The 26,203-nt window shown below is 38.4% G+C and overlaps 1 protein-coding gene across 8 annotated transcripts in view; it reads left to right on the top strand.

Moving 5' to 3' along the window:
• fryl (furry homolog, like) overlaps positions 1-26,203 on the top strand; it is a 111,250-nt gene that overhangs the window by 18,828 nt on the left and 66,219 nt on the right. For 4 of the 8 annotated variants that reach the window (XM_065257125.2, XM_065257124.1, XM_065257123.2 and 1 more), the window contains exon 1: positions 1,583-2,320. The exons of 1 other annotated variant lie outside the window; for it this stretch is intronic. In XM_065257125.2, the coding sequence (XP_065113197.1) occupies positions 2,101-2,320 (220 nt within the window). In that variant the 5' untranslated portion in view covers positions 1,583-2,100. Of the gene's footprint in view, positions 1-1,582; positions 2,321-16,620; positions 17,115-26,203 lie in introns of those variants that run through there. 3 more of the 8 variants (XM_065257129.2, XM_065257127.2, XM_065257126.2) reach the window with 1 other exon arrangement.

Below are 26,203 nucleotides of genomic sequence, written 5' to 3'. Positions count from 1 at the left end.
TAGAAAAGTGATTTAGTTAAGTGCAGTGAGAGATTTTCTGCTGTTGGATTAACATGAGTGACAGACAGGAGCAATATTAGGTAACTTACCCTTTAAGACCAAAGTCCGGATCCAATATACTGTTACACATGCGCTTTCGTTTTCAGCTGTTTACTTAAGACCTAAATGATCGTGTTAATGCGGGCTTGCATTTTGATGCATATGTGTATTTAAGGCCAATAAAGCGACAGAAATGCTTACAAGCTCAATAAGCAGCGGACGCGCGGCTCGTGCACTTCTCTCATGCAGAAACAGTGCGTGCATACAGCACTGTTGTTTAAACTGATTCAGTTGTTTTAACCTGCAGTATTAAATACGTGTGCAAATGTAAAATTTCCGTGACCTGGATAAAGATGATATGAGTCCAAAATCTCTACCAGTTGACAAATTTCTACTGTTTATCATTTATCACCTACCCTTAATTATGGTTGTAAAAAGATATTGTTTGGCATTGTAACCCAAACCATGGTTTTTGGTGCATGATATCAAAGTATTGTATGTGCAGTATTTAGTCTTTTAAAGAAAACCTTATACAGTAACGTAAGATATTACCATCTGATGGGTATTCCCATGATATTTATAAAAATATTTTTTGTAAGCATTGTAATTGTTAAAGCTATTTTTCTTCTGCGGGTCAGGACTCGGTGCTCTACTCAGAAGTCTGCTGGTCAGCTGTATCAATAGTGATTAAATGGGTTTCAGACAGTAAGGGTTGGTGCCATTTTTGCGATGCCCACCGTCAGCGAAAGCAGCCAGTTTATTTGAATATGTTTCAGTGAGTCAGCAAAAAGACCTGGTCATGCAAAACACCAAACATTTACATCATTTTACCTCATGGCACCTTTCAATTTTGTCCAAATCCTTTGAAACTCACTTATTTTTAAACTAAATGTATTAAACTTTTGCCATTATAGCAATATTTACATTGACCAAATGGTTATTGTGAACATGTTTGTATTTTTGCATGCACATGTCTTACTGTAAGGTTTCATATATTATGTTTGATTTATTGAACGGACAAGCAGGCCAAACATGCCACGAGTCAATTTACTCACTGCTTTACTCAAAAGTGGAAGTGAAACCAATGCTCTTGTCTGCGTGGGTGTGAGACAACCTGTTTTTCTTTTTATTGTCTGTTTGACAACATGAGTTATTTTTGCCCTTTTGGTTCCCCCCAATGAAGGGGAAATATGGTTGGGGATTCATAGTTCATATTGTTTTTGTTTTAGCTTGCAGTCTTTGTGTACGTGTGTGTGTGGCGGGAAGAGTGTGAAGTGTAGCTGGAGTTTATTGCCTGATAAAACTTATCAGAGCGTGGCAGCATGTTGAAGACACCACGCCTTCTTTTTTCATATTCTTCTTCACCATTACTGGATGAGGCATTCTCCTTCCTTCTCTTCCAAAACGAGAAAAGTTTGGGCGAGGCTGCCAGCAGCTGGGTTATGATTGGACGCTCTCCTATGTGTACATTATCTCCTGTTGGACATGTCCTGGCTCCACCCCGATAACGTTTGGCACTCAACCTGAAAAGCTCCGCCCACTGTCATAGATTCATCACATCAGTGATCTTGCATGAACAGACAGGTAGTAAGTTTGTCTCTCGTCGTGATTAATGCCTAGTAGTTCAAACAAATTCAACATTTGTATATGTTTTTGAAGATCTCACGGCTGGCATGTTGAAAAAAGACAGGTGGATTTGCACTCTTTTAAAAACTACAGGTGCTTGCTTGTACTTCATTCCATCAGAGTTGCGCGGCAGCATTCGTCTTTTCGGATCTTGCAGGCGACTTACACCGCACCGTAACTGAAGATCTTCACATCATATTCACTTCATCTTTTTATTCTTGATTCAACTTGCAGACTGTTCTACTAATAACTGGCAGAGGAACTTGTGGTGAAGTAAGTGTTTGACAGGCAGTGGTTTTGCCTGGGTGGGGGAGCAGTTTTGCGGTCGTCTGTCCAGTTACAGACGAGCCCGATTCCTGAGAGGTGATGGTGGGTGGCGGAGCGGTCACTGTGCGCCCGCACAGGCGCCTGGATTAAAAGTGTCACAGTGCAAACATGGAATTCTTCAAGAGCCTCGTTCCCACGGTCATCTCGGGGGACGGGGGGATGCCGGCGTCGGATGCGGGAGGAGTGTGGTTGCGGGACACCGGCCCTCGCTTGCTGAGGATGAAACGTTTGGGGGTACAGACTGTGGCACAGGTCAATGAAGAGGAGCAAGAAGGATCCACTCCGACCGGGCGTCCAGCCGTTCGGTTTCAACGGTATCGTGGCAAAGGTACAGACAGAAAACAGTATTTGGGGTTGAAATTTAAGCGTCATATGAAGAATAGTGCTGTTTGTTCAGGAGGTGTGTGTGTGTTTGAGGTGTGGGTTTGCACCTTTTTGATGGTAGTTGGGCTCTGATGTACGATTTTTCACAGAGGCAAGAGTAAACAAGCAAATATTTTATGATAGTTGTAACCTAACATCGTTCAACACTTCACCATCAGTAAGCTAAAACTATCTTTACTTTCTTAAAGGCCAGAGGCAGAAATATTTGCTGATAGCTCTATTGCCATTTTTCATCTGTAAATATTTACAACCTTAGCCACAGCTTTGAGATCTTGTCGAATCGCGTGTCACATGCCATTTCAAGGGGTTGACCTTAGAAACCCACCTGGTAATTTTAGTGACTGGTAGTGAGCAAACCATTTATTATCTCAGTCTGCATAGGTTTCTGAGCAAGATTTTATAGAGATATACCTGTCCACCGGTCACTTGAAATGCCATATGTAAATAATCCACATAAAATTATCCTTTTAACATATTTTTTCTTTGTATCCTCAATGTATGTGGAGATCTGCAGCAGGTGGTCATGGATAATTTAATGTTTAGATTTCAGTCAGAATTCTGGAAATTTATGATTCAGACTTAACAAGGATGAAATTGTTTTGTAATATAACATATAGTAGTACAAAAATGTATGTAAAATTTTGATGCATTATGCATAAAAGCCAAATGAACTGTGATGTTTTACAGACTAATGTGAATGCCAGATTGTTAGCTTAGCACAGATGATAACTTAAGAAAACATGATGAAACTCTTCTTTACTCTTTATACTTCAAAACACAAGAACTTGCTCTGTCATCTTTTGGCTAATGTCACCAAGCCCTTTTATTATTTAAGCCTTTTCCTCATGTCAACGACCTGTAAAAAACGTTTTCTTAAACTACTACCAAAACAATTATGGTTGATACTAAACAGGGCTTGTATGAAAGAGACTTGTATAACTAAGGAGGAGGGTTTGTTTTATGAGCCTGCATTTGAACAGAGCACGCGCCATTTTTGACACTATCATGGGTCAGACGGGGATAGCGTTGCTGGATCATCCAGAAAAAATGAGCTTTTTGTGAGTTACAGGTGATGCAGCTAGACCACCTTTTCCTATAAACAAGGAGCAGACATACAGTGTAGGGTGTGTGATCTCACATCACTGCATGTGACAACATTGAAAATGCAAATTTGCAACCTCATATTCAAATAAGACGGAAAACACTAGCACAGTCGGACCAAGCTTGTATTGTTGTTTTAAATCCCTCGAAGGTTAAAGACTGAGCTTCTCTCTCAATATGTTCTGAGGAAATGTTTGGGTGTTACCAGTACCAGAACCACACCTCGCTTGTCCGAAATTGATGATTATTGTGTGTGTGTGAGTGAGTGATTTGGGTTTTAAGTGTACCTGCTATGACACGCTTGTGTGTGTGTGTGTGTGTGTGTGTGTGTGTGTGTGTGTGTGTGTGTGTGTGTGTGTGTGTGTGTAAACCTCCATTTTCCCAGTGTTTAGCTGAAATACCAACTATGCCACAAAAACCAAACTAAACTAAGAGCCCCTCCACACAAAGACGCATTTAGCTGTATAGACGATTTCAGCAGTAACAACAAAAACAGCTTTCATGGAACAAACTTAACTTTCGGTAACCTTCTGCAAAGAATCAATAACAATATTAGAGTCCTTAAAGATTATTTTATTTCTGATAACAAGCAAAATAAACAAGGAGTAGATTACCTTAATTCAAATTTAAGCTAAAGCGTCTCAAAAACTACTCTGAGCTTACGTTACCATGTAAAAATTAACTACAGTGTTAACTTTACATCGGCTGCCAAACCTCCCTTCACAGAGCGACGATCAATAATCGCTGTCTTCCCTTGTCTTTAGGAAACCAAAACATTTGTTATTTTCGACAAGGTATTTGTTCCAGAGTTCAGTTTAGCCGCTAGTCAGACCTTAAAGCAGAGACCGAAAGTTAGCATATAGAAATTGTCTATATGTAAAATTTTTATATCGTATTGCCGTTTTGTCCAGATTGATCCAACGTTTTGGGTGACTGAAACCTCTATTTTTTGAAACTGGATGCCAGAGTGGTTAAATCGTAAAACGACTGCATTCTTGTTGGTGCGCTTGTACAGCCAATCCGGATAGACAGTTTCAGCAGTAACAACACAAACAAGTGGCTTTCGTGGTCAACACGTAACTTCCGGTAAACTCCGCTAAGAATAAATAACAACAAAGTACTTTAAACGTGGTTTATTTATATAAAAAGCAAAATAAACAGCACATAGATTAGAGAGGAAACCAAAACATTTGTTATTTTCGACAAGGTATTTTTTCAAGAGTTCAGTTCAGCAACTAGTCAGACCATTATAAAACCTGAAACCGTAAGTAAAGTTCGGACCAGAGGTGTATTGTGTCACCGCATGTGCGTCCGATAAAACCATCTATATTTTGTGAAACGATGATGTCATCACCCCATGTCTTTCTTGACCCTAATCATACACCGCTACATCACATTACAGCAACAACAATGGAGAATTACGGACGTAGCCTAAGATGAAAGTTACTTTTCGAGAAAGTAGGCAAAAGTAGTTCAACTGATAGCATCACTAAGCTAAGAATTGTTTTAAGAACGCTGTGTTAATCCCTGAAGCTCAAGACTCGTATATCTTGTTAATTGCTTTGTATTGTTTCTGAATGGATATTGACTCAGTGTTGACATTTATTTCGTCTATGGTTTGGCAAGAGCGTTTTTATGTTTTGTTGGGTAATGCCCGGCCCCAGCTCAACCTGTTTCTTCAGCTGGAAGGCAGATTTACAGACACGTATCACAAAGACCTGCCCTGTTCAGTATGTTATGTAAGTGATATTCTGATGTTTTGCTGCTCTCTCAGATCACTGTTGTTGTTGATTTTATTGGTGTTTTGATGCTAGTTACGTTTATTGTGATTCTGCTTGGATGTTGAATAAGCCGTATGCAGGAAGAGGAAGGATATGACCGCTCTGCAGCGTGTTATGGTATCTAATAATATTGGTCCCCTCAAGTGGTTTTCAGGTTTGCTGATCTGAAATCAGTGATTACAAACAGACACAGTAGCACTCCAGCCACACCCTCTCTCTGTCATTCTCTAGCTCTTTCTCTTTCATCACTGCAGTCATGTGGTTCAAGATTTTATTCAACTGCAATGGAAGTTTGTCTTGGGAAAATGAATGTGTGTGCATGTGATGTTTTCCGACAGGCACTATGTGAATGTGATTCATAATCACAACAAAAGTAACAGAAATGCAGGTTCAAGATATGCCGCACAAGTATAGTGCAGACAGTAAAGAAGTAAACAATCTACAAAAGTACAACAGTGATGGATTGTTACTCGTAGTCTTTGTTACTCTCTCTCTCTCTCTCTCTCTCTCTCTCTCTCTCTCTCTCTCTCTCTCAGTTTTGGGGATAGAGGGTGTTGCAAAGGATGTTCTGAGTGCTGAGGTGTACTGTACCAGCGTCTGTGCTGACTCAGGTGGTGCTGATCAAAGGTGCGATCAGTGGAAATGTTAGGCTAGCACGCCCACTGCTCCTCTCTCTCTCACTCTCCAACACACTGGGTATTACTTGGCCATAACAAGTCTGTTGCATTGGTGCTGCTGACAGGTCCATTTTATTCCCAGCAAGGTGTGCTGCGTCCCAGCTGCGTCACTGCGTTGTGATTCAGCTGAAATGTTTCTGCGTGAGACAGACTCCGGGCACTCAGTGGTTCATTGCAGACTCTTTAATGCAAGTTTATACACAGATGGCCTCCAACATGAGTGAACAAACAAACAGTCTGTGAGATTACTGGGAAAGAAATGGTTCAGCCAAAAGTGAAAATTCTGTCAGCGTTTGCTCACCCTCATGTTGGTTTGAACATGTGACTGCTTACTGGCTTTAAAAGAAATTCTGGTTGGGTGAATTTAATACAATGGCAAAAGATGCGGATGATGATAAAGAAGTAATACAGGTTTGAAAGTGAATGAGGGTGATTAAATTATGACCTAATTCATTTTAGGTGAGCTATTTTGTTTTAGATGTATATATCGTTTTTTCTCCTCAGCATACTTTGATCTGCACTTTTGCAGCTTTGCGTTATGGGTGTTGCAGTTTAAACGTTGCTTTTACACAGGGGAACCTGCTCTGCTGCTAAAACCTTCAGTAAATTGTTCAACTTCAGATAGAATTACTGTTCATATCGATCAGTCTCCTTTTCTCCACCTCCCTCCATCTTTTCTTTCTTTCTCTCTCCATCGCTCATCCTCTCTCAGCCTTGTTCCTTTTTTGGCTGTCCTTTTCCCTTTGCTGGGTGCCATAATGCACAGTACAGGAAATGCACTCTCACTGTTGCCTCATGGGATTGCAGGCCCTTCAACAGACTGTCTGTCAGTCTCTATTCCTTGCTCACTGTCCAAAAGCACTTAAAGTCTGTCTTCCACTGCGACATCAGCAGTTAAGATCGTTTCATCTTTCTACCAGATTTTGAAATGGGTCTGAATATGCTTTCTTATCTGGATCAGAAATCTGATTTAGTTACTGTCAATATGGATTGATGGGGGGTGACTTTATCATTTTGAAAAAAAAATCTGGTTTAGATACTGTAAATTGTTAATGGAGTTGAGGTTGTATGAATGTGGTTTAGTTACTGTAAGTTGGAGGTTTTGATTCACATTCGAATCAGGCTTTGATACAGTTATGCTGGGAAAAGGTTTGTCTGGGAAAGCAGTTGCCGTATATTAAGATACTTTATTGCTGTTGCACAATGTTGACAATAAAGCAACATTTTGTGATGAACAGGATCCCACTATTTACCCTGGCATAAACTGTTTGGATGTATGAAAGAGACAGGGAGAGGAATGGAGAGACGGAAGTTTTTGGACAATCATGTGATTGTAGACGGACTTTATTTTAATGGGTGTGGTCCTTGCAGGAGCAGCCAATTCCCAGCCCTAGCTGTGTTTTTAGCTCTAATGCAGAGGGAATTTGATTTCACTGTAAGCAAGTAGAATACATTAATGGGGTTTTCGATTGGTAACGCCTGTTTCACACATACTCCGTATGCAGTGCGTTTGCTGTGCATATGCGGTAGGATCCATCAAGCACCCATTGTATTTTCACACATGCTCCGTATTCGGTGTGCTGCTGGCCCGCTGCTTCTAGGTACCAAATGATCATGTGATTGACACTTTCTGCGGAAACTCCTTCTCTATAACAATATAACAGCCTCCTGTGTATAACAATATACTTATAAGAGACTATAAGAAGTGTGGATTAAGGATGTTTAAAATCTTAAGCCTCATTCAGGACATGAATGAATCAAATTATAGACGAGTAAATAGCGGCAATAAACGTCTCATATGGCAATAAATATCCTCACATAACAACATAACAGCATAGTGACATAAATAAACACACAAGGAAGCAAGCTGGCATGCTAATTGTATTATTATTATTATTATTATTATTATTATTATTACTATTAATATTATTATTCTTATTATTATTATTATTATCATTATTATTTTTATTGTTTATTATTATTATTATTATTATTATTATTTATTACAGGAAAAACAGCAGTATTTCTAAAAAAGACTTTGAGGTTAATGTGCCAAACACGCTGTTAACCACAATAACAAGTCATCTCTCAATATCATCTCTCAAAACTTTATATGACAAACATTATATTTAAAGGAACTGTATTCTTACAATTATTCAAAGATGCAAACATTATCCAATAATTATTTCGTTTATGAGCACATTTGTCTCTGTCCACGCTATGTTATGTAATAGCATTGATTGACAGGTGCGCTTTCCCATCTTTCAATATCATTTTGTATAGTTCTCCTTAGAAAAATTAACCATAATTGTATCACCCTAGTTTTACTACAAATACCATGGTTATGGTTATTGTGGTGAGACAATAGTAAATTTGGGGTTACTGTTTTTACTACAAATAAAAACTAAAAGAATTAGTTAGTATAATTAAACAATGGTTAAAAATAATACTTTATGCATTCGTGATGAAACTGCTACATTTTTGTGACAATTTATGTTAGGGACTAAACATCCGCTATCAGTTTAAATCAGCACGTGCAGTACATCAAAAATAGACTTGGTGCGCAAACGACTGCAGGACTGATGCACTGCATACGTATGTTGTGTGAAAGCTGTAACCTGTTAACGTGGGCATATAAATAAATACGCACCGCAAACGCACTGCATACGGAATATATGTGAAACTGGCATTAGACGCGCATTCTCTCCTTTCTATTGCATTGTCGCCACTTTTTTCTGCTGTTCACCTGTTCTCAGATCAGCCCTTAGTTAAGTGCATGTGTAATAAAATGATGTCATGTTCACAGGAAGTTTAATGCTAACAACATTCTCATGAGTTTTGACTGTCAGAGCTGACTATCATTGATGATTATCAATTATGATGACATATGGTAGTGCTGTAGAGGCAGAGCAGATTACTTTGAGAATTTAACTTTCCAGAATTCATAAATGCATTTTGATTGCTTATTGATTATTTGATAACCTACAAATGCTTATTAACCAGCCACTCGTAGCAGCTCTGATTACTGTACACATGAGCGTAATGTCATATAATGTGTTTGTTTGTGCATGTGCGTTTATTTATGTTTATGTGTGAGTGTGGGAGTGGAAGTCCTGCGCTGAAGTCTTCACAATACGGGCTTTATAGCCAGTGTTTGTTTACAATGCTGCCTTCTTGCTTTGCATAACTCCAGCAGGGAGGGATGGTCAAGTGATGGAAAGAGAAGTGGGGGGAGGGAAAGAAAGAGAGATTGTAAGTGGTATCGGTGGAATCTGTTTGTGTGCACTCTTTTATCTGGTCTCTGGTCGGATGATGTCACGCATTAATGTTTGTGATTGGAGCAGTGGAAGGACCTTGGAGACAGTGGAAGGTTATTCCTAGGGCCAGGTATTGCCCGTTATCAAACATACATAATGCACATCATGGCAGATGTGTTATGGGTCAGTGTATTGCTGTATTATATTATATTAATAAATCACGATTTAAAAGGTGCCAAATGTGCAACATAGAGCCGGTGTGTATTTTTTCCACTTCACAGGGTTTGCTCCACTGTTGCTCCCCATCTGGCTTTGCACAAAATATAGTTTGCTTTCAAACTCACTCCTTTATTTGTGTTTGAAAGCAAAGTGAAAATAGTGCAGGGCTCACAAAATTTCAAAATCTCTGGTTGAAATGAAATGCAAGGAGCCCTAATAAAAATACATTACTTTTAATGTGAAATATTGAAAACATCTATCAAAAAACAAATACACATAAAATAATCAAATTACAAGCATCAATATAAATATTTGCTTTTAACTGAACTGAAATGTCTATAAACTTCAGATTCTGAATCTGAAATATTAACTGAAGTCCAGAAAACGGCACTCGACGTTGAGGGCACAGCACAGGGTTTCAGAATTACTTTTCTCCACAGGCCAAATTTTGCCTATACAAACCCTATAGGGCCACTGATCACAATGTTTGCTCTGCTTGTCTTGTTGATTTTGATGCTGTTGTTCTTGCTCGTCTACACGCTGGATATACTCACCATTTAATAGTGGGTCACAAAACCCACAGTTTGGATTATATTAGTGCTGGGCGATTTGGCCTAAAAATAAAATCTCCGATTTTATTTTTTTTAATTCGACTTCCGCTTTTTTCCGATTTCCCCCCCCCCACTTATTAAGAAAAGCAATAAGTACAAACGGCAGACAACTTAAAGCAAATTTTGCTTTTATTTAATCAAAAGCAAGACAAATGATTTTATTCCTTTCTTTGGAACAAACTTCCCACTCTCGCCGGTAGCCATGTTGTCGCTTGCTGTTGCCGTTTCATGTGTTTGTGCTATGATGATGATGTTGTCGCTTGCTGATGCTGTTTCACGTGTGCTATGTTGGCCCTGTCCCAAATGGCACACGCCGGACTTGTGGTCCTCCTCAGAGTCCACACTTTGATGACATCACGTAGTCCAGACTTTAGGGACCCTTGATGCGAGTCCACGTGGGTGCACCGGAGTCGTATTTTGGGACAGACTCGAGCATCACACCGGAAAATAGGTAGAGAAGTTGCCCGTCAGTGTGAACTCCTCCCTTCCGTCGTCTGATTGGTTCGATTGCCCTTTCGCAAGGACTTCTGGGTTGGCAAAGTGCGCGAAGCCTGCTGCAGTGCGGGCTTCGCTGAAGACCGCATCAAGGGGGCAAAGGAGGCGCTGATGAGCACACTTCAAAGCGTAAAAATGACAGATGGGACACCCTACGGACTCGTAGACTAAGCGAGAACGCGCAATTTAAGGCCACGAGACCGAAAGTCCACATGAAGTGCGCCATTTGGGACAGGGCCGTTGTTGTTGATGTTGCTATAATAACGCTACGGAAGCCCCGGGCAGCCAAAAATATGCAATTACAAAAAATCGAATTACTTATTTTTTAAATCGCCCACAACAAAAAATTCGAATTAATTCATTAAATCGATTTTTCGCCCAGGCCTAGATTATATTATGTTTTTCCAGTTACAGATTGGATAATTTTTTTCGATAATTCTCTTCACTGAACATGCGATCAATATCACTTTAAAGCTTGCTGCGGGAGATTTCATTTTTTAAAATGAGGATAGTAATGTCTGTCAGGACAATGTTGGAGGAAATTTTTGCACAACAGATCCAGATTGCTTTCTGTACAGTTTGCGGCTTTGCACGACCGTGAAAGTAAACCCGATTCCTGAATTACATACATACCCATCCAACTGTGAGAGAATGCATAAGCATTTAAATATATATTTTCTTCCCTATAAGAAAATGTATTTAAATGCTTATACCAAAATGCATCTCCGCCCTGTCTGTTGGGCTATCTTGAGTAGAAGTCAAGATAGCCCGACGGACAGGGTGAAGATGCATTTTGGTAGTCCATTGCAAGGCACAATAGCCCCTGGACATCAGGCTAGGGATTTGCGAACCGTGTAGTGTAAATATGATCAAAAAACTAATTTACTTATTACTATTTTATCCACATTTTAGAATAATAGTAAACTTGTAGGAATTTTATTAAAAAAATTAATAAAATAAAAACTTTTAGCATCTTTAAAGTAGTCAGACTTAACACAGAATTTGCAAAACTGTGCTTCTTGCTTTTTATCAACCAATGTTTTGATGTCTCACTCTGGTATGCTTTTATAAAAAGGTTTCAGTTTATTCTATGCTCCTATTTGTTGCCAAATTAAAAAAAAATTATAATACATTTTTGTTCTATAATAAAATTGTATACTGGCAATACAATATTTTTCTCATCATGATAAGTAACACACTCACAGACAGAGTGCATTTACAAACCGGAGTCCACTTTTTTCACCTATATTTCCTTGAATTTTATTTTAATCAGTTGTTCATTACATGCATGTATTATTAAAACTTGACAAAAGAATATTGGTATATGTAGTATTTTAATTACTGAGATGTCATGTCTCCTTTATGTCTCCTATATGCTCCCTATGGATTTCTGACTGCCAGACTGTTGTCTTCCTCTAAATACCTTTGGGAACCAAAAATAGAATGAAAGTGCTCTGATTATTGATCAAGCTATATGCATTTTTGTGTGTATTACATGTCATAGTAAAAATATGTTTAGCTTCTGCTATGGTTTTTAATGATATGTCAGACCAGGATGTGCGTCATTTTGTCTGATCTCACTGCTTTGCTTCAGTTAATAAACCCAGACTGCCGCACCCTCTTCTGCAAGCAGGCATTGGTTACCTCATAGGTCAAGCATCACTTACTCCAGCTGTGTGTGTAGACATGAGTGCGTCAATGTAAATTACAAAAGTATGACTTTTCCAAACAGTCACAGCTTGGGAAATGTATGTTTCCAACTTGGGGAAAATTCAGGTATTTTTAGAACCACGATTTCCTTTTTGCACTGGAACTGAATGAAATGTGGGTTTATGTATTTAAAGAAACAGTTCAGCCAGAAATAAAAATACAGTCATGTTATTCTAAACCAGAATTGCTTACACATAATGAAAATGAAATAAGGTTGAGTCTGTTCAGTTTTAAGAGAACAAAAACTGTTTTGGATGTATTATGACAAAAAGTGGAACATTTTTCAGTATTGTAAGTTTTTAAGGCGTGTTACTTTCTCTATCATATGACTAAAGGGCCATTCACCCTATGGACAATAACAATAACTATTATATTTAAAAAAAACTCTTTTAAGTGATGTATGATAAACCATTGACAGCCAATCAAATATATTTGAATTTAAAGGGCTTTCATATTAAAAAATGACAGACGACACTGTGGAGAAGCTCTTTGCTGCAGTCCATAATATAAAAATATCTAATAGATATACAGGGTGGTTGCAGTTGCAGTGAAATTGACTACAAAATGTTTTTTTTACATTTGGCAACACTAATAGATAAGATGATAGATTACACACATGCACAATTTAAATATGCAAAACTCAGCATGTTTAGGACATCTGCTGGTTATAGCCACTGTAAATGCAACAAGAACAGCATTTAAACATTTAATGACATTTAAACAATTGTGTAGTTTTTAATTGAAGGATCTCTACAAATGCCATTTAAAGGTAAATGATTTGCATGAGTACTGTGTCACGCGAGCTAATTAAAGTGTGTGTTGCAGGTTCTTTTTTTTACGAATTTGTGCAACTTGCTTGTGTGTTATAACCATTTAAAGTGTTATCCATTGTATTTTATGTTGTTGGGTATCACAAAACCCGAAAAAGTATGAAAAAGTACAGCGGTTTGCAATGATTCTCCTTTCCCCCACAACGCACTGTATGACGTCACGCTGGGGAGAGAATTTACCAAAGCTGCATTGAGAGCATTGAGAATGACTATAGAAAGACGAGTAAAGTACAGTTCTGATAGCGCAGATTATAGATAAATAGATAGACAGACAGACAGACAGATGGATAGGCTAGTATAGAGAGATAGGCAGACAGCCAGATAGCATAACGTTAGCATATCTTCGTGTAGAAAGTAAACAAACAATTAACATACTCGTGCATGCTGGCTTGAGGGGGTCCATGATCCTGCCTGAAATGGGTGTAACTTTATGCGATCTTCAGCACAAACGGTTTTGGCAGCATGTCTCTAATCCAGGAAGGTGAGTGAGGCACGTCACATCTGTTCGCGGGGACCAGCGACCCAAACGCACTCGCTTTCTTACAGCCAGTAGCGGAATGGCAATCGGCAGAGTCGGGACTTTCCCGGTGGGTCGATCTGATAATAGTTATACATTTCGAGTTAACAACACCGTCTGGCGGCGTGATGTGCGCCGGTTCCCGCAGCCCGCTGGTCAAAGTGCAGCCTCTCTGCTCAACAAAGTATATGAAAGTGCTCAACCTGTTCGGCAGGTCCAAACATGTACAGGATTTATAAAAATACGGTGATCAATGAGCGGTTCCTCCTCAAATGGCATAGTCTGTCGTGATGTAAAAAGCCGCCGAACGCCTGTTTATTACAGTATGTATGCGGTCGGATCCGAGTGTGCTGCAGCTGCTGACTGCTGCGTATAAAATGATCGTGTGATTCGTTATAATCGCATAAACAATATAACAAAGCATCCTTTTATTTCACAAAACAATATATTTGAGATATTATTTGATAGACTAGTAAGTGTGGATAAAGGATGTTTAAAATCTCTAGCCTGGTGGTCAGGACATGAATGGATCAAATCAGCAGATTTGCGAAGTTTTATTTATCTCCACAGATATCATAAATAATAATTAGCATGGTATCTTTGCAGAATAACACATTATATATTTCCTACGATGTATATATGATTTCCAAATTGTATACGTAAGTATTAAACAGCAATAAATGTCTCCTCTATCTCTATGGCTCTGGCTGAGGCTTTCTCCACTTCTCCCCAGCGTGACGTCATCGCAGAATTGCGTAAAAAAACGTTAATACCAAAAACGTAAAAAAAGTGTTCTTTAAGACCATTTTTGAGACATTTTAAAAATTATACACATATCTTGAGTGATTTATGTACCCATTAATCGACAGTGGTGGTTAACCTGCAACACGCCCTTTAACATATTTATTGTCTGACGGTAAGGACACTAATATAGTTATATAATTAGTTAACGTTATAGTTCGTGATAGGACAATATATTGCAGAGGCATCGGACGCTAAATCTTTTCAATCGGCCAGTAAATTTGTAATAAAAAAGACACACTGTGTCACTCAATGTAAAGCCAAAGTCTGACAGACAGTAAAATGACCAATCATTATTCACTTTTTAACATGACGTTATGTTGTGTCACACACAACACCACACTAGTTCAAAAAACTTTTTTAAACAGTACTATAAGATGTCAGATCCACATTAAATGTCTTGTAAATTTGTTGTTTATTTATAAATGTTATGCATAACAAATATATTTTTACTTTCATCAATTTTTTGTTTGTCTCTTATTTACTGTAATAACATTTGTGTTATATCGGCCTCATAAAACCCTATTAGCAATACAGCTTTCTTAATCTGTATTGGCATTAGCAAAAAAAAAAAAAAAACCCACATATTGTTCGACCACTTGTTATGGTTATTGCTAAAATGAAAACAACCCTTTAAACATTTGAAATCTGACAGTCTTGGCTGGATTTACACTGGAATTGTTGATGCCCAATTTCGATTTGTTGCCTGTATCTGTTTTTTTGACGAGCCGCATTTTTAAAAAGTGACTCTTATCCGATATCTGCATTTACACTAAACACTTGGCAAAACAATTCAAGGAAGACATACAGCTTAAACCACAAAGGAAGTAAAATGTTGCGATATGCAATGGACACAGACAAAATGATTATACAAGATTATAGAGCCAGCTTCACATTTTTAATGACGCCTGACACGTCTTGAGATGGGAATATTTGATATCTGTCTGATTACATTACGAACCAGATATCCGATTTATATCCACATATGAATGAGGCCTGAAACAGATTAGAGGATATCGGAATCTCTATATGTATTTTTCCTGCATACATGTTTGTGGGTTATATCTGATCTGTGCCACATGAGGGAAGAAATCCGAATAGTCACTTCAAACATGCAATGTATATTGTCAGAAATAAAGGTACAAAACTGTACCTTTTCTGTCACTGGGGCTGTACCTTAAGTTTCCGTTTGGTTCCTTTACAGGAATACAAAACAGAATACAATTTTGGGTAGATTACTGTACCTTAAGGACCTACATTGTCAAAAAAGTCAAAATATGTACCTTAGCTGTCAGGGGGTCAGCACCCTTTAAAAATGTAATTGTATGGACCATTTGGTACAGACATGTAAACATTTAGTACCAATATGTACTTTTGAGATACTAATATGTATTTTTGAGGTACTAATAAGCTCTCTTTGGTCCCAGTATGTACCTCCTGAGGTACTAAAATAAAATCCCTAGGTGCAAAGCAGTACTTTTTGAAAGGGTACCGCCCCAGTGACAGAAAAGGTACAGTTTTGTGTAAATGCGGCCTTTGTCTACCTTCACTTCAATTATTTATTGTTTATTTATTTAAAAAAAATAGGATTTATGAAATTAAAATGAAATATTTTAAAACAGGAAATATTTTTTATTTATTAAAGAATAGCTTTGGAGTTTTTAGGAACTCTACCTTTAACTGCTGTACGTGTGTGTGCATGTGTGCGTGTATATATGTGTGTGTTGCAGGGAGATTAGTTTTTGGATCAATGATACTTGCATGCCCTGAATCTCCTAGACTCCTCTCTCTGTCTCTCTCTTTTTTGAAAATTTCACTGCAGTTACTGATGACACAATTTTTATACAGGAAATGTTTGTTTTGCCAAGCCTCTGAAGAAAGGGATGGATAAAGTGAGGATTGGGTGAAAAGCAGAAAAGCAGTAGCTGTAATGACATGTATTTGAAGCGCTGGAGTGAGGCCAGAGCAGGCAAGCAGCGTGTTGATGACATCACCCTCCTCTCCCCTCCTTCTGTTTTGCCATTAAAACAAACGCTCTCTTCACAGAATGAGAGAATGATAGAGGGTGGGTAATTCAGAGCAAGTACAGCCAACCCTTACAGAGTGAATGGGACTACACGAGGGGAGAGATTAGAGCGGGAGAGTTGAGTGCGAATCGGGTGGGCTTTAGGACCCAGCACCTACAGGAATAGAGCGTTGCTGCTCTCAGCTGGGAGTCTATGCTCACCATTCCCTCTTTCAATCAGACGCTAACACATTCCCGGAAACAAAGTTTCCCTACATGCACTGGGAGCCTTATTCCGGGCTGGATGGACTGGATAATACTCCCGCATGCCTTTGGAATTCCTATTTGAGGACACTGTGTAGTCTTGTTGTTTTGATTCTCAATTCGTCTTTTACTCTGTGGGTCCTTATGGGCCTCTCAGAGCACGGCAGCTGATCTGAGAGAGAGCGAGTGTTTGGGTCCGCGTGACGGCACACGTGTGTTGGTGTCCACTCTGCAGCATGCGTTTCGGCACAAGCCTGGGCAGAGGCTGAAACTTTGCCCGTCAGCAGGCAAAGCGGGATGTGTGGGTGAGTGCTGAGAACGTTGGGCGTGCAGGAGCCAGCCGGACTGGCCGAAGGAATCAGTGCCTTCTTTTTACCCACAGTCCTCTGCTGGCGTCATGCTGAGTCTGCAGGATTCTGTGTTCTTTGAGATCAGCATCAAGTCTCTGCTCAAGTCCTGGAGTGGGAACTGTGAGTAACTCCGGTTGTCAGCTTGTGCTTTATGAAGATAAAACGTCTAGCTCAGATTCAGCTCCCACAAATATACTACAGCTTAATAAGGTGCTTTCTAAGTGTGCTCAGCTCTCCTGCTGGCCCTCCTGACAGCCCTGCAAACACACCCTCTACTCTGCGTAGATGCAGACTTATGCTACTTAATGTTAGTGAACATGACTAGTTGCATAAATAAGGTATAGCATGTTTGTCTCTTTTATGGAAGTGTGTGATCGGAGCACTGTGTGTACACAAGCATAGTCAAAAACGGGTCTTCATTTGGGGACAGGTTAACAAATATATAAACTTTCGGATTTGTACTTGCATTTTGTAATATCATTGTTTATTTTGAATCTTAACGGTGTTCATATTCTGTCTGGGTTAACAGTTCAGGTGTATATGACTACTAACTATCTGTGTGTATCTCTATTGCAGTGTCTCTCTTATCATCTATTCCATCTAACTAACCTTTTTATTTGTCCCCCTTTCGACTGATGTCCTCTTTGAAGGTCTTCTTGGGTTTCTCATGATGTTGATCTGATATAGGAAGTGGTGTGTATGATAATGATGGATGTGCAAGTGAAGAGTCCGATCAATATAAGGAAACATTAGCAATCCCAGTGGAGAAAAAGCGCAAAATGATAGTAACCCTCCAACACACGCAGATACAGTATGGGCACACACACAGAGAATGAACTTTTGTTCTAGGACATGTGCATCAAATTACTGTTCGTGTGTGTTTTTGAAAACCTGCATAGGTTCACACTTTCAGCTCCATACAGCCAGAAAAACGTGCAGTTGCATCACCTTGTTCTCGATGTAGTATGACTTGTTGACACTTACATTACATTTACTTCTATTTACTTATACTTTCAAAAGTTCAGTTTTTATCATCTCACACATTTTTGAGGTGCAGGTTGCAAATAAGGTTCTTTGTGGATCATGTCTCTGTATGGATTGAGCATAACCATGTGTATCGGGAACAGCTGTCCCTAGAGACTGATTCTGCATTTTCTAGCCCAAAGCACAAAGTCACTGCTGTGATCGTGGAGATAATAACACACAAGCTTCTTCAGAGAAAGAACAACAGATTTATAGATCAACATTTAATGACCCTTCCCATTAGGCCTTTTAGAATGAAGGTTGTTTCGTGAAAAAGAGTTGTTCACCGAGTTGCTTCCAAGGAATGTTTCTTAAAAATGTATTTTCTCAGAATTCACATCTGCTTTTGAATGAACGTCCATTAAAATATATGCTTTATAGCCTTAAAGGTGCCATACAATTTAGGCATAGATAGATAATGAGAGTTTGGTACATGGAAATGACATATAATGAGCCTTAAACACTATTGTTTCCTACAATCTTAAAGGGATAGTTCACCCAAAAATGAAAATAATCTCATTAATGACTCACCCTCATGTCGTTCCAAACTAGTAAGACCTCCATTCATGTTTGGAAACACAGTTTAAGATGTTTTAGATTTAAGCCCGTTTTATAGTCGTCTGTAAGCTTTACGCCGTAGCTATACCGAAGGTTATCTGTAGCCTGTGCGTAGCTCTGCGTAGCCTAACCTGCAACAAAAATCGCTGTTTATTTCCTTTCATTTACTTACTTGTTTATTTACTTAGCATCATTGCTGGTCTTCTCAAATCATACACAACAGTTGGGTTAACTTGCCAAGCTGCTTCTTCACTGACGGTCACGCTGCTACTGTGGTTACACACATGGATATTGCTTACCAGCAGTCCGCGTGTGTTTGCTAGAGATAGGCCGATATATAGGCCGGCTGATATGCAGTTCATGGTTCCATAGCACCCTCACCTGTTTTTATTATTTGATAAATATCATTTTTTAATTTCAATAAATGTTTTTTTTTAAATTAAGTCTTGTAACATTTAGCATCATCGTGTCATTTTTATGATGTAAACTGAGTGAGCAAAAGCAGTATCGGCTCCAAATATCAGCTCAAGAAATCGGCAGGCTGTATCGGTCATTGGCTAAGGCTGATGAAACAAAAATCGGCATCGGTACTGAAAAATCCATATTGGTCGATTCCTAGTGTTTGCACGTCAACGCGGACGACGACACAGAAGTATAAATGAAAATCGATGCGGAACCTACACCGCAGGACCTATGCACAACTATAAAAACCCCTTTAGTCCTAGAGCTTTCTGACCCTCAATTGAAAATCTGTGTACAGTATACTGTCAATGTCCAGAAAGGTAATAAAAACATCATCAAAGTAGTCCATGTGACATCAGTGGGTCAGTTAGAATTTGTTGAAGCATGGAAAATACATTTTGGTCCAAAACCAAAACTAACTAATTTACGACTTTATTCAGCATTGTCTTCTCGTCTGTTGTGAATGCGCATGCATGACGCTGCTGACATACGATATTGCTGACGTGTTATCCTCAGACATGTTTGCAAAGATTTTTTTTCAAACTTACAGTGTGCGTCTCCCTCAAACTGTAAATAAGCTTGGGCGCAAAAAAAGGGGAGTACTGGGTTGTACCAGATAACATGCCAGCTACGTCGTACATCAGCAACGTCATACGTCAGCCGCGTCGTACATCAGCAACATCGTACATCAGCAGCGTCACTGCAGTCTCATGCACACAGTTCACAACAGACCGGAAGAGAAGACAATGCTTAATAAAGTTGTATTTTTTGTTATTTTTAAACCAATATGTATTTTCAATGCTTCAGCAAATTCTAACTAGCCCACTGATGTCACATGGACTAATTTGATTACCTTTCTGGACATGGACCGTATACTGTACATAGATTTTCAATGGAGGGTCAGAAAACTCTCTGACTAAATCTAAAACATCTTAAACTGTGTTTCCAAAGATGAACGGAGGTCTTACAAGTTTGGAACGACATGAGGGTGAGTCATTAATGACATTATTTTCATTTTTGGTTGAACTATCCCTTTAACATTTTATGCTAATTAATGCTATATGCTAGCGTTTAGGCTGCAGTTTTATTATTGACTTTACAGTTACGTTTTGCAAGTCCATACCGAAAAAAACCCACAAACTTACCAATCAGAAACATCCATTAACAATCTCCAAACAGTTGAAATTCTGTTTCTTCATCTGATACAGGCTCAAACATAAGGTCTGAGCTACTGAACTGAACTGCTCTATGAAACAGCCAATCAGAGCAGAGCTCAAAACTATTATTTATGTCTCTTTCACATCAGGTAGTAATAGACCATTTCATTCTAAAGGCAAATCCTAGGGTTGTAAATGGACATGTAAAAATGTTTCTGGATCATTTTTTAACTTAATAAAGCCACATTCCTTCTATGTAGATGTCAGAGAACAATTTAAAATATTATTTCAATGCATTCTTTGGCACCTTTGAGTGACATTATACAGCATACTGGCAGTGGCTAACTGGACTGTGCTCACCAACCAAACCATGACTCCTTCTCAAATTAAAAAGACATTTAAGAGATGTGTCTACCCTGCTTTTCTTGCTTCGATCTGTAGTTCTAGCTAGTTTATTGATTTAATAAGCTTGGTGATTTTAGTTAGCAGATCACGGTGACTGTTGACTAGGGTTAACAAGCTTATCAACAGCCAGTAACATCCAGCAGAGTCACCTCGGAAGAAATGTCACTGAGGTTTGGCATGCATCAGAAAGTCTCCCGCTTTTTCTCCCTGCTCTCTTCAATGCCAGTTACTTTGCGATGGGCCTCTCCATTTAAACAGTGAAGAGTTAGACCTAGTTTCAAGAGTTGGCAACATTCAACCCAGCCAATAGATGCTGTTTCTTACACTATCTTCCCATTATGGTCGAAGGTCAAAGGCATAACTTTGTATCTCTGAACAGGAAGAAAGGCTGTGTAACTCCAATTGAATTAGATACATGTTTGTCAGGCTGTGAACTACTCTTGGAGGGAGACTCACTGTGGAATCTGGGCATGTTGAGACACTGCAGATATAATGTTTACACTTTATTAAGGCCATATCAGATTAATCTCTCTTGTTCAGAAACACGAACGCAGCCTGCATGAAGCAGGTGGAAGCCCACCACAGAGATTCATGGGAATCATTTGTTTGAAACTGCTTTAGACAGCTGTTTGTAATGATGAAGACAATTATTATCACATATTCGTGGTGGTATTTACATGTGGTCACAGTCACACCATACATTTTTACAAATTGGATAGGAATTGGATAGTTTCGTGCATCGTTGCATTCTGACAGTATGCAACACAAAGGATTTCTGCATGGGGCAATGAGGAACTTATGTCATGATGGATCAACAGTTTAAAGAGGATCTTGATGAGCAAGTTAGGTGAAGTTAGATAAACTATTGACATTTTTATAGCTAGAGCACTATACACTTCAGAACTTCTGATTAATCGTAACATATGATTTTTGCTTTACTTTTTAAAAGATTTGGTTTGGTGTGGCCCTTGCACTATGCAGAATACACACACCCAAAAAGCTTTGTCCTTACAAAGCAAACATAAGGTTATATACCTGACTTAGGATTTGATCAGGTTTGTTCGAAAGATTAATTTTGTGTCCTGGCTTTAAGATGAATGTTTAAGAGACAATAAGAGGTCTGGCACCCGAACAGTCACGTTCACCCTCACATGCTGCAGCGATCAAGAGGGCATTAAGATCAGTGATCGTTGCTGTCTGGGCTTTAAATAGCTGAGTATAATGTAGATGATGGTGGTGATGTCATTTAGGTTATTTGATCTCTCTGTGTGTAATCTTCCTATGAAAAACCTCATCCGTGTCGCCCGGAAGTCATGGTGTATTTGTGCATGCCTATGTTTGCTTATGGAAATAAAGGGATGTTTTTATGCTTTTTTCTATTCCAGTTTTGTCATTATTTACCCATATGCTTTACTCATTAATTTATCTGTGGAACCTTTTTACAACCCTTGCCATTCAACAACAGTTCATTATGGTTATGGCTTGAGCTTTTGTCTGTTTTTCATACAGAGCTATCAGAATATTTTTGAGGAAATCTGAGATCATTCTGAACCCCTATAGATAGCAACTCACAAGTTTCAGAACAACTTTAAGACATCAAAATAGTCCATGTGATTACAGTGGTTCAATCTTCTTTTTATGAAGGGACGAGAATACTGTTTCTGCTCATAAATTTAGTCTCTGATGCGTATTGACGAAAACAGCACATGCATGCGTCAGACGTGTTCGACATTGCGACCATTTTGGTTGCACCAAATTTGTTTTATTTTCTTTTATTATTTTAGAAAATAAAAATTATTAGATTTTTTTAATTCAGTTTATTAAGCACGCTGTTTGATATATATACAGTCTAATTAACCATTAAAGAAAATGAAAAATGGAAATACAGAATCCAGAAAAATTTAAACGAAAAAAAAAAGGGATTTGTGAAAATAAAAAGCTGAATTTTAAAATAAATTATTTAAAATTCAACATTTTAAAATAAATTATTTAAAATTCAACATTTTAAAATAATTATTTAAAATGTAAAATTTTAATTTAATGTTTTTTTTAGGACCCCATGAATCTACACATTTTAAGCATAACAGCTTGTTAAAATGGCCAAGCACAAGTCAAGTGTGTGGCAAATAGTTTAAGATCAAGTTTTAATTGTTCAAGCTTTTAATCTTCAGGATGATGAATTGTGGTGCTTCTATAATTTTTAATGGATGTTCCTAAATTTTTGCTGTGCTCCTAACTTTTACATTTAGGAGCCCCAGTGCTACCTACTAAAGTGCTACCGGTGCTACCTACTAAAGTTAATTTCAAGCCCAGATGCGTTATACATCACCGCCAACAGCCCAGTTGTTAGTGTGCCGACATATAGCACCAGTTAGTTCATGGAAACCTGAGTTCGATTTCCGTCTCTGAGGTCAATAACCGATCCTGCTCCCCTGTCTCCACCCAATACTTTCCTGTCGACGCTTCACTATATTGTCTAAATAAAGGCCAAAAAATCCCCCTAAAAACGTTGATACAAGCAGGTATTGGAGCATCTATGTATATATATTTCTATGGCTGTCTGTTAAAACGCATTGAGACTGTCTATTGAACACCAAAACAGCATTCTCATCGCTTAACCCTTTTTGACCCCGTCATTGACTAATTATCTCGTCAATTAATAGAGAACAATGTCCTGCCAATGACGAGTTCAGGTGCTAGCATGGACTCCTTGCACCTAAACTTGTACTCAGACTCCTCCTCGGCTTGCACATGAGCTTGTAATGCGCGTATTTACGCACTGCGTATTTCCTTGCACTTGAGAGGTTGTTAGGCACACAGGGTTTTAAAACCAGAGTTTGTTGTTCCCATTCCCTGGCACGTAGGACATTTCAGAGCGCCCATGCTTTAATGACGCGCTCGGATTAATGACTTCAGTTTTAAGAAGGTTGCGGTCATAACAGTGTTGCCCTCAGGGGCAGGACACACCAAAGCTTTTTTGAAAACGCCTGGAGGACGTCGAATGCCAGCTGTTTTTTTCAACTGAGCGCTTTGGTAGCTGTGATACTTGAGCTGTGATTCGGTTGGTTGTTGTGATACTTGTCCCTCTACTGTGATTGGACGGCCGTGTGAGAACTGACATTGACGAGCGGAGCTTTTCACCCAAAGTTGAATCTCTTTTAACTCTCAACGCTTAGCGCGGAAAAACAGCTGTGCGTCGGCTTTCAGTGTGGAAAATTCTGCCAGCTGCCATGAGTGTAAAAGCCTTGGCGTGCATGCCCCCTTAGAGTAAGTCAGCTTATTTTGTTCACCAATCAAGTGGTTTGTCATAAATGGGTTAAACCAACCAAATAAAACCAAATAAATAAGTAAACGGCGTATCGGCGATCTTACAGGCTGAGGATAGGACGATCTTCAAATAAGCCATATCGCCCAACACTAACTGTTTATATATCTAAAGAAAATTTTCTGGCAGGGAAAGAATAAAAGAAATGAAGATTAAACTACTGTTATCACATGGACAATTTTAATGATGTCTTTACTATCTTCTGGGCAATGAATTTTAATGAATTTAATTTTTTGAATAATTTGAGTAATTGTAGCAGGTGATAAAGCACACAGCTGTGCAAGTTCACTTGCAGTCAGCACATCAGGTTTTAGGACCACATACCCAAGTTCATTCCTTAAGAACAATGTTTCCAAACAGGCTCTGCATTAATGGCTTTTGTGTTTTGACTTCATTTCATGTGACTCTGCCTCTCTCTGAGGCACAAATGTGTGCTATGGGGTCAGTGCATCCCAGTGTGTAAATTATATGGCATAAAGAGGAACAGAAGGGAGGATGAAGAGAGAGCGGGATGCCTCACATTTTTGCTCTTCGCTTCTTTTGCTCACCCTTTTTGTCTTGTGGAGTGGAAAAGTACAAACAACGTTACAGTGCCCATCAGCAGGCCTGCCGACCAATCAGAGGAGGGCCCGGGGACCCTGTTAGGAATCCGGCCAATGAAAGCCGGCTGTGTGACATCATAGGCACAACCACGGGGAGGCGTTACTTAACGGGAAACAAAGAATGAGTGTTCTTAGACAAACAAACACACATGAAGTTTCTAGGATGGAGTCTTACATGTGCACCCTGTCTCATCATCCGAGTCTGTGAATGTTTGTGTTTTTTAAGTATTATGGTTTGAAGGAGTTGCTAGGTGTTACCTTGCATTCTCCTCTGAGAAACTCATTAAATTTCGCAAGGGTTTTTTTGATTCATCCTCCTATTATTGAGCTTCCCTGGGTTCATCACGGTTTCCTCGGCAACCTGTGGGAGGCAAGGGCAGGGATTTCCTGAGCGAGGGAAGACATGTGATATACTTTTTTTTTCAATCTTTCTGCATTCAGGAATGAATTGAAAGTGTGTTTGACAGTTAACAGGTGAAATCTTTATCTGTGTTGTCAGGATAGAGCACATGAGATGAGATGAGATAAGATTTTTTGGTTTATTAGGGAAATAAAGTAAATAACAGTTCTATATTTACTCTTGATACAGCATCTAAACTGTCAGCAAGACTCTACTCAGACAATGTAAACTTTTTAGGCCAATCATAATGTCCCAGACATCATAAATATACTTTCATAGTTTTACAACAGTCATATCACTGTTGGTCTAACAAGCTTTTAAAAACCATTTTTAGAGGCACAGTCCTTACACAAATGCTGTTTAAAAGGTAGTTCAGTCTTTCTAAGATTCATTTCTTTGTGCATATCCAAGAAGGCATTGCTCCGTGATCATACATTTCCTAGTCAGGAATTTGACACGAGCGGCCTCTAAAGTCACATTTAGCACTGGGAAGCTTGTAGCTAACTTTGATTCTGAGTTTGATCCTAGAAACTTTTACTTTTGCGAAAAGGGAAAAAATTGCTGTAATGACACTAATTTTCATTTTTTTTTCTCCGCAACAGCTAAATTCCCTTGTCTTATCATTAAAGTCTTGCATATTTACATTTGATGGATATTGTATGTTTTACATATCCATTAAAGGTGCATTGTGTAACTTTTAGAAGAATCTTTTAACAGAAATGCAATATAATATACATAACTATATTATCAGTGGTGTATAAAGACCTACATAATGAACTGTATTGTTTTTATTACATTATAATGAGCCGTAGGGATGCATAATGATTATTCACGATTAATCTATAGCAGAATAAAAGTTTTGTTTACATCATATATGTGTATTTAATAACTTTGTATAGATAAATGCACACGCATGCATGTATATATTTTAAAAAAAAGTTTACATATGTATTTACATTTGTATATTTATGTATAATTATATATATATATATATATATATATATATATATATATATATATATATATATATATATATATATATATATATATATATATATATATATATATATATATATATATATATATATATATATATATATATATATATATATATATATATAAAGGTCAAAATCAAATCCTAAGCGAAAAAACACATACTGTCACCTGTAAAAGAGGTAAAGACAGACATGTATCTTAAACTGAGAAAATGAATGTGTGTGTTTGTACAAAAATGTTCGCACTAAAACTAAAAATTCCCTGGGCAAAAAAGTTCTCGA

The sequence above is a fragment of the Paramisgurnus dabryanus genome, chromosome 12 (genome assembly GCF_030506205.2).
Source record: "Paramisgurnus dabryanus chromosome 12, PD_genome_1.1, whole genome shotgun sequence".
In the NCBI taxonomy this organism is placed as follows: Eukaryota; Metazoa; Chordata; class Actinopteri; order Cypriniformes; family Cobitidae; genus Paramisgurnus; species Paramisgurnus dabryanus.
The sequence above is the reverse complement of the archived record's forward strand: the minus strand, read 5'-3'. Positions and strand labels throughout refer to the sequence as shown.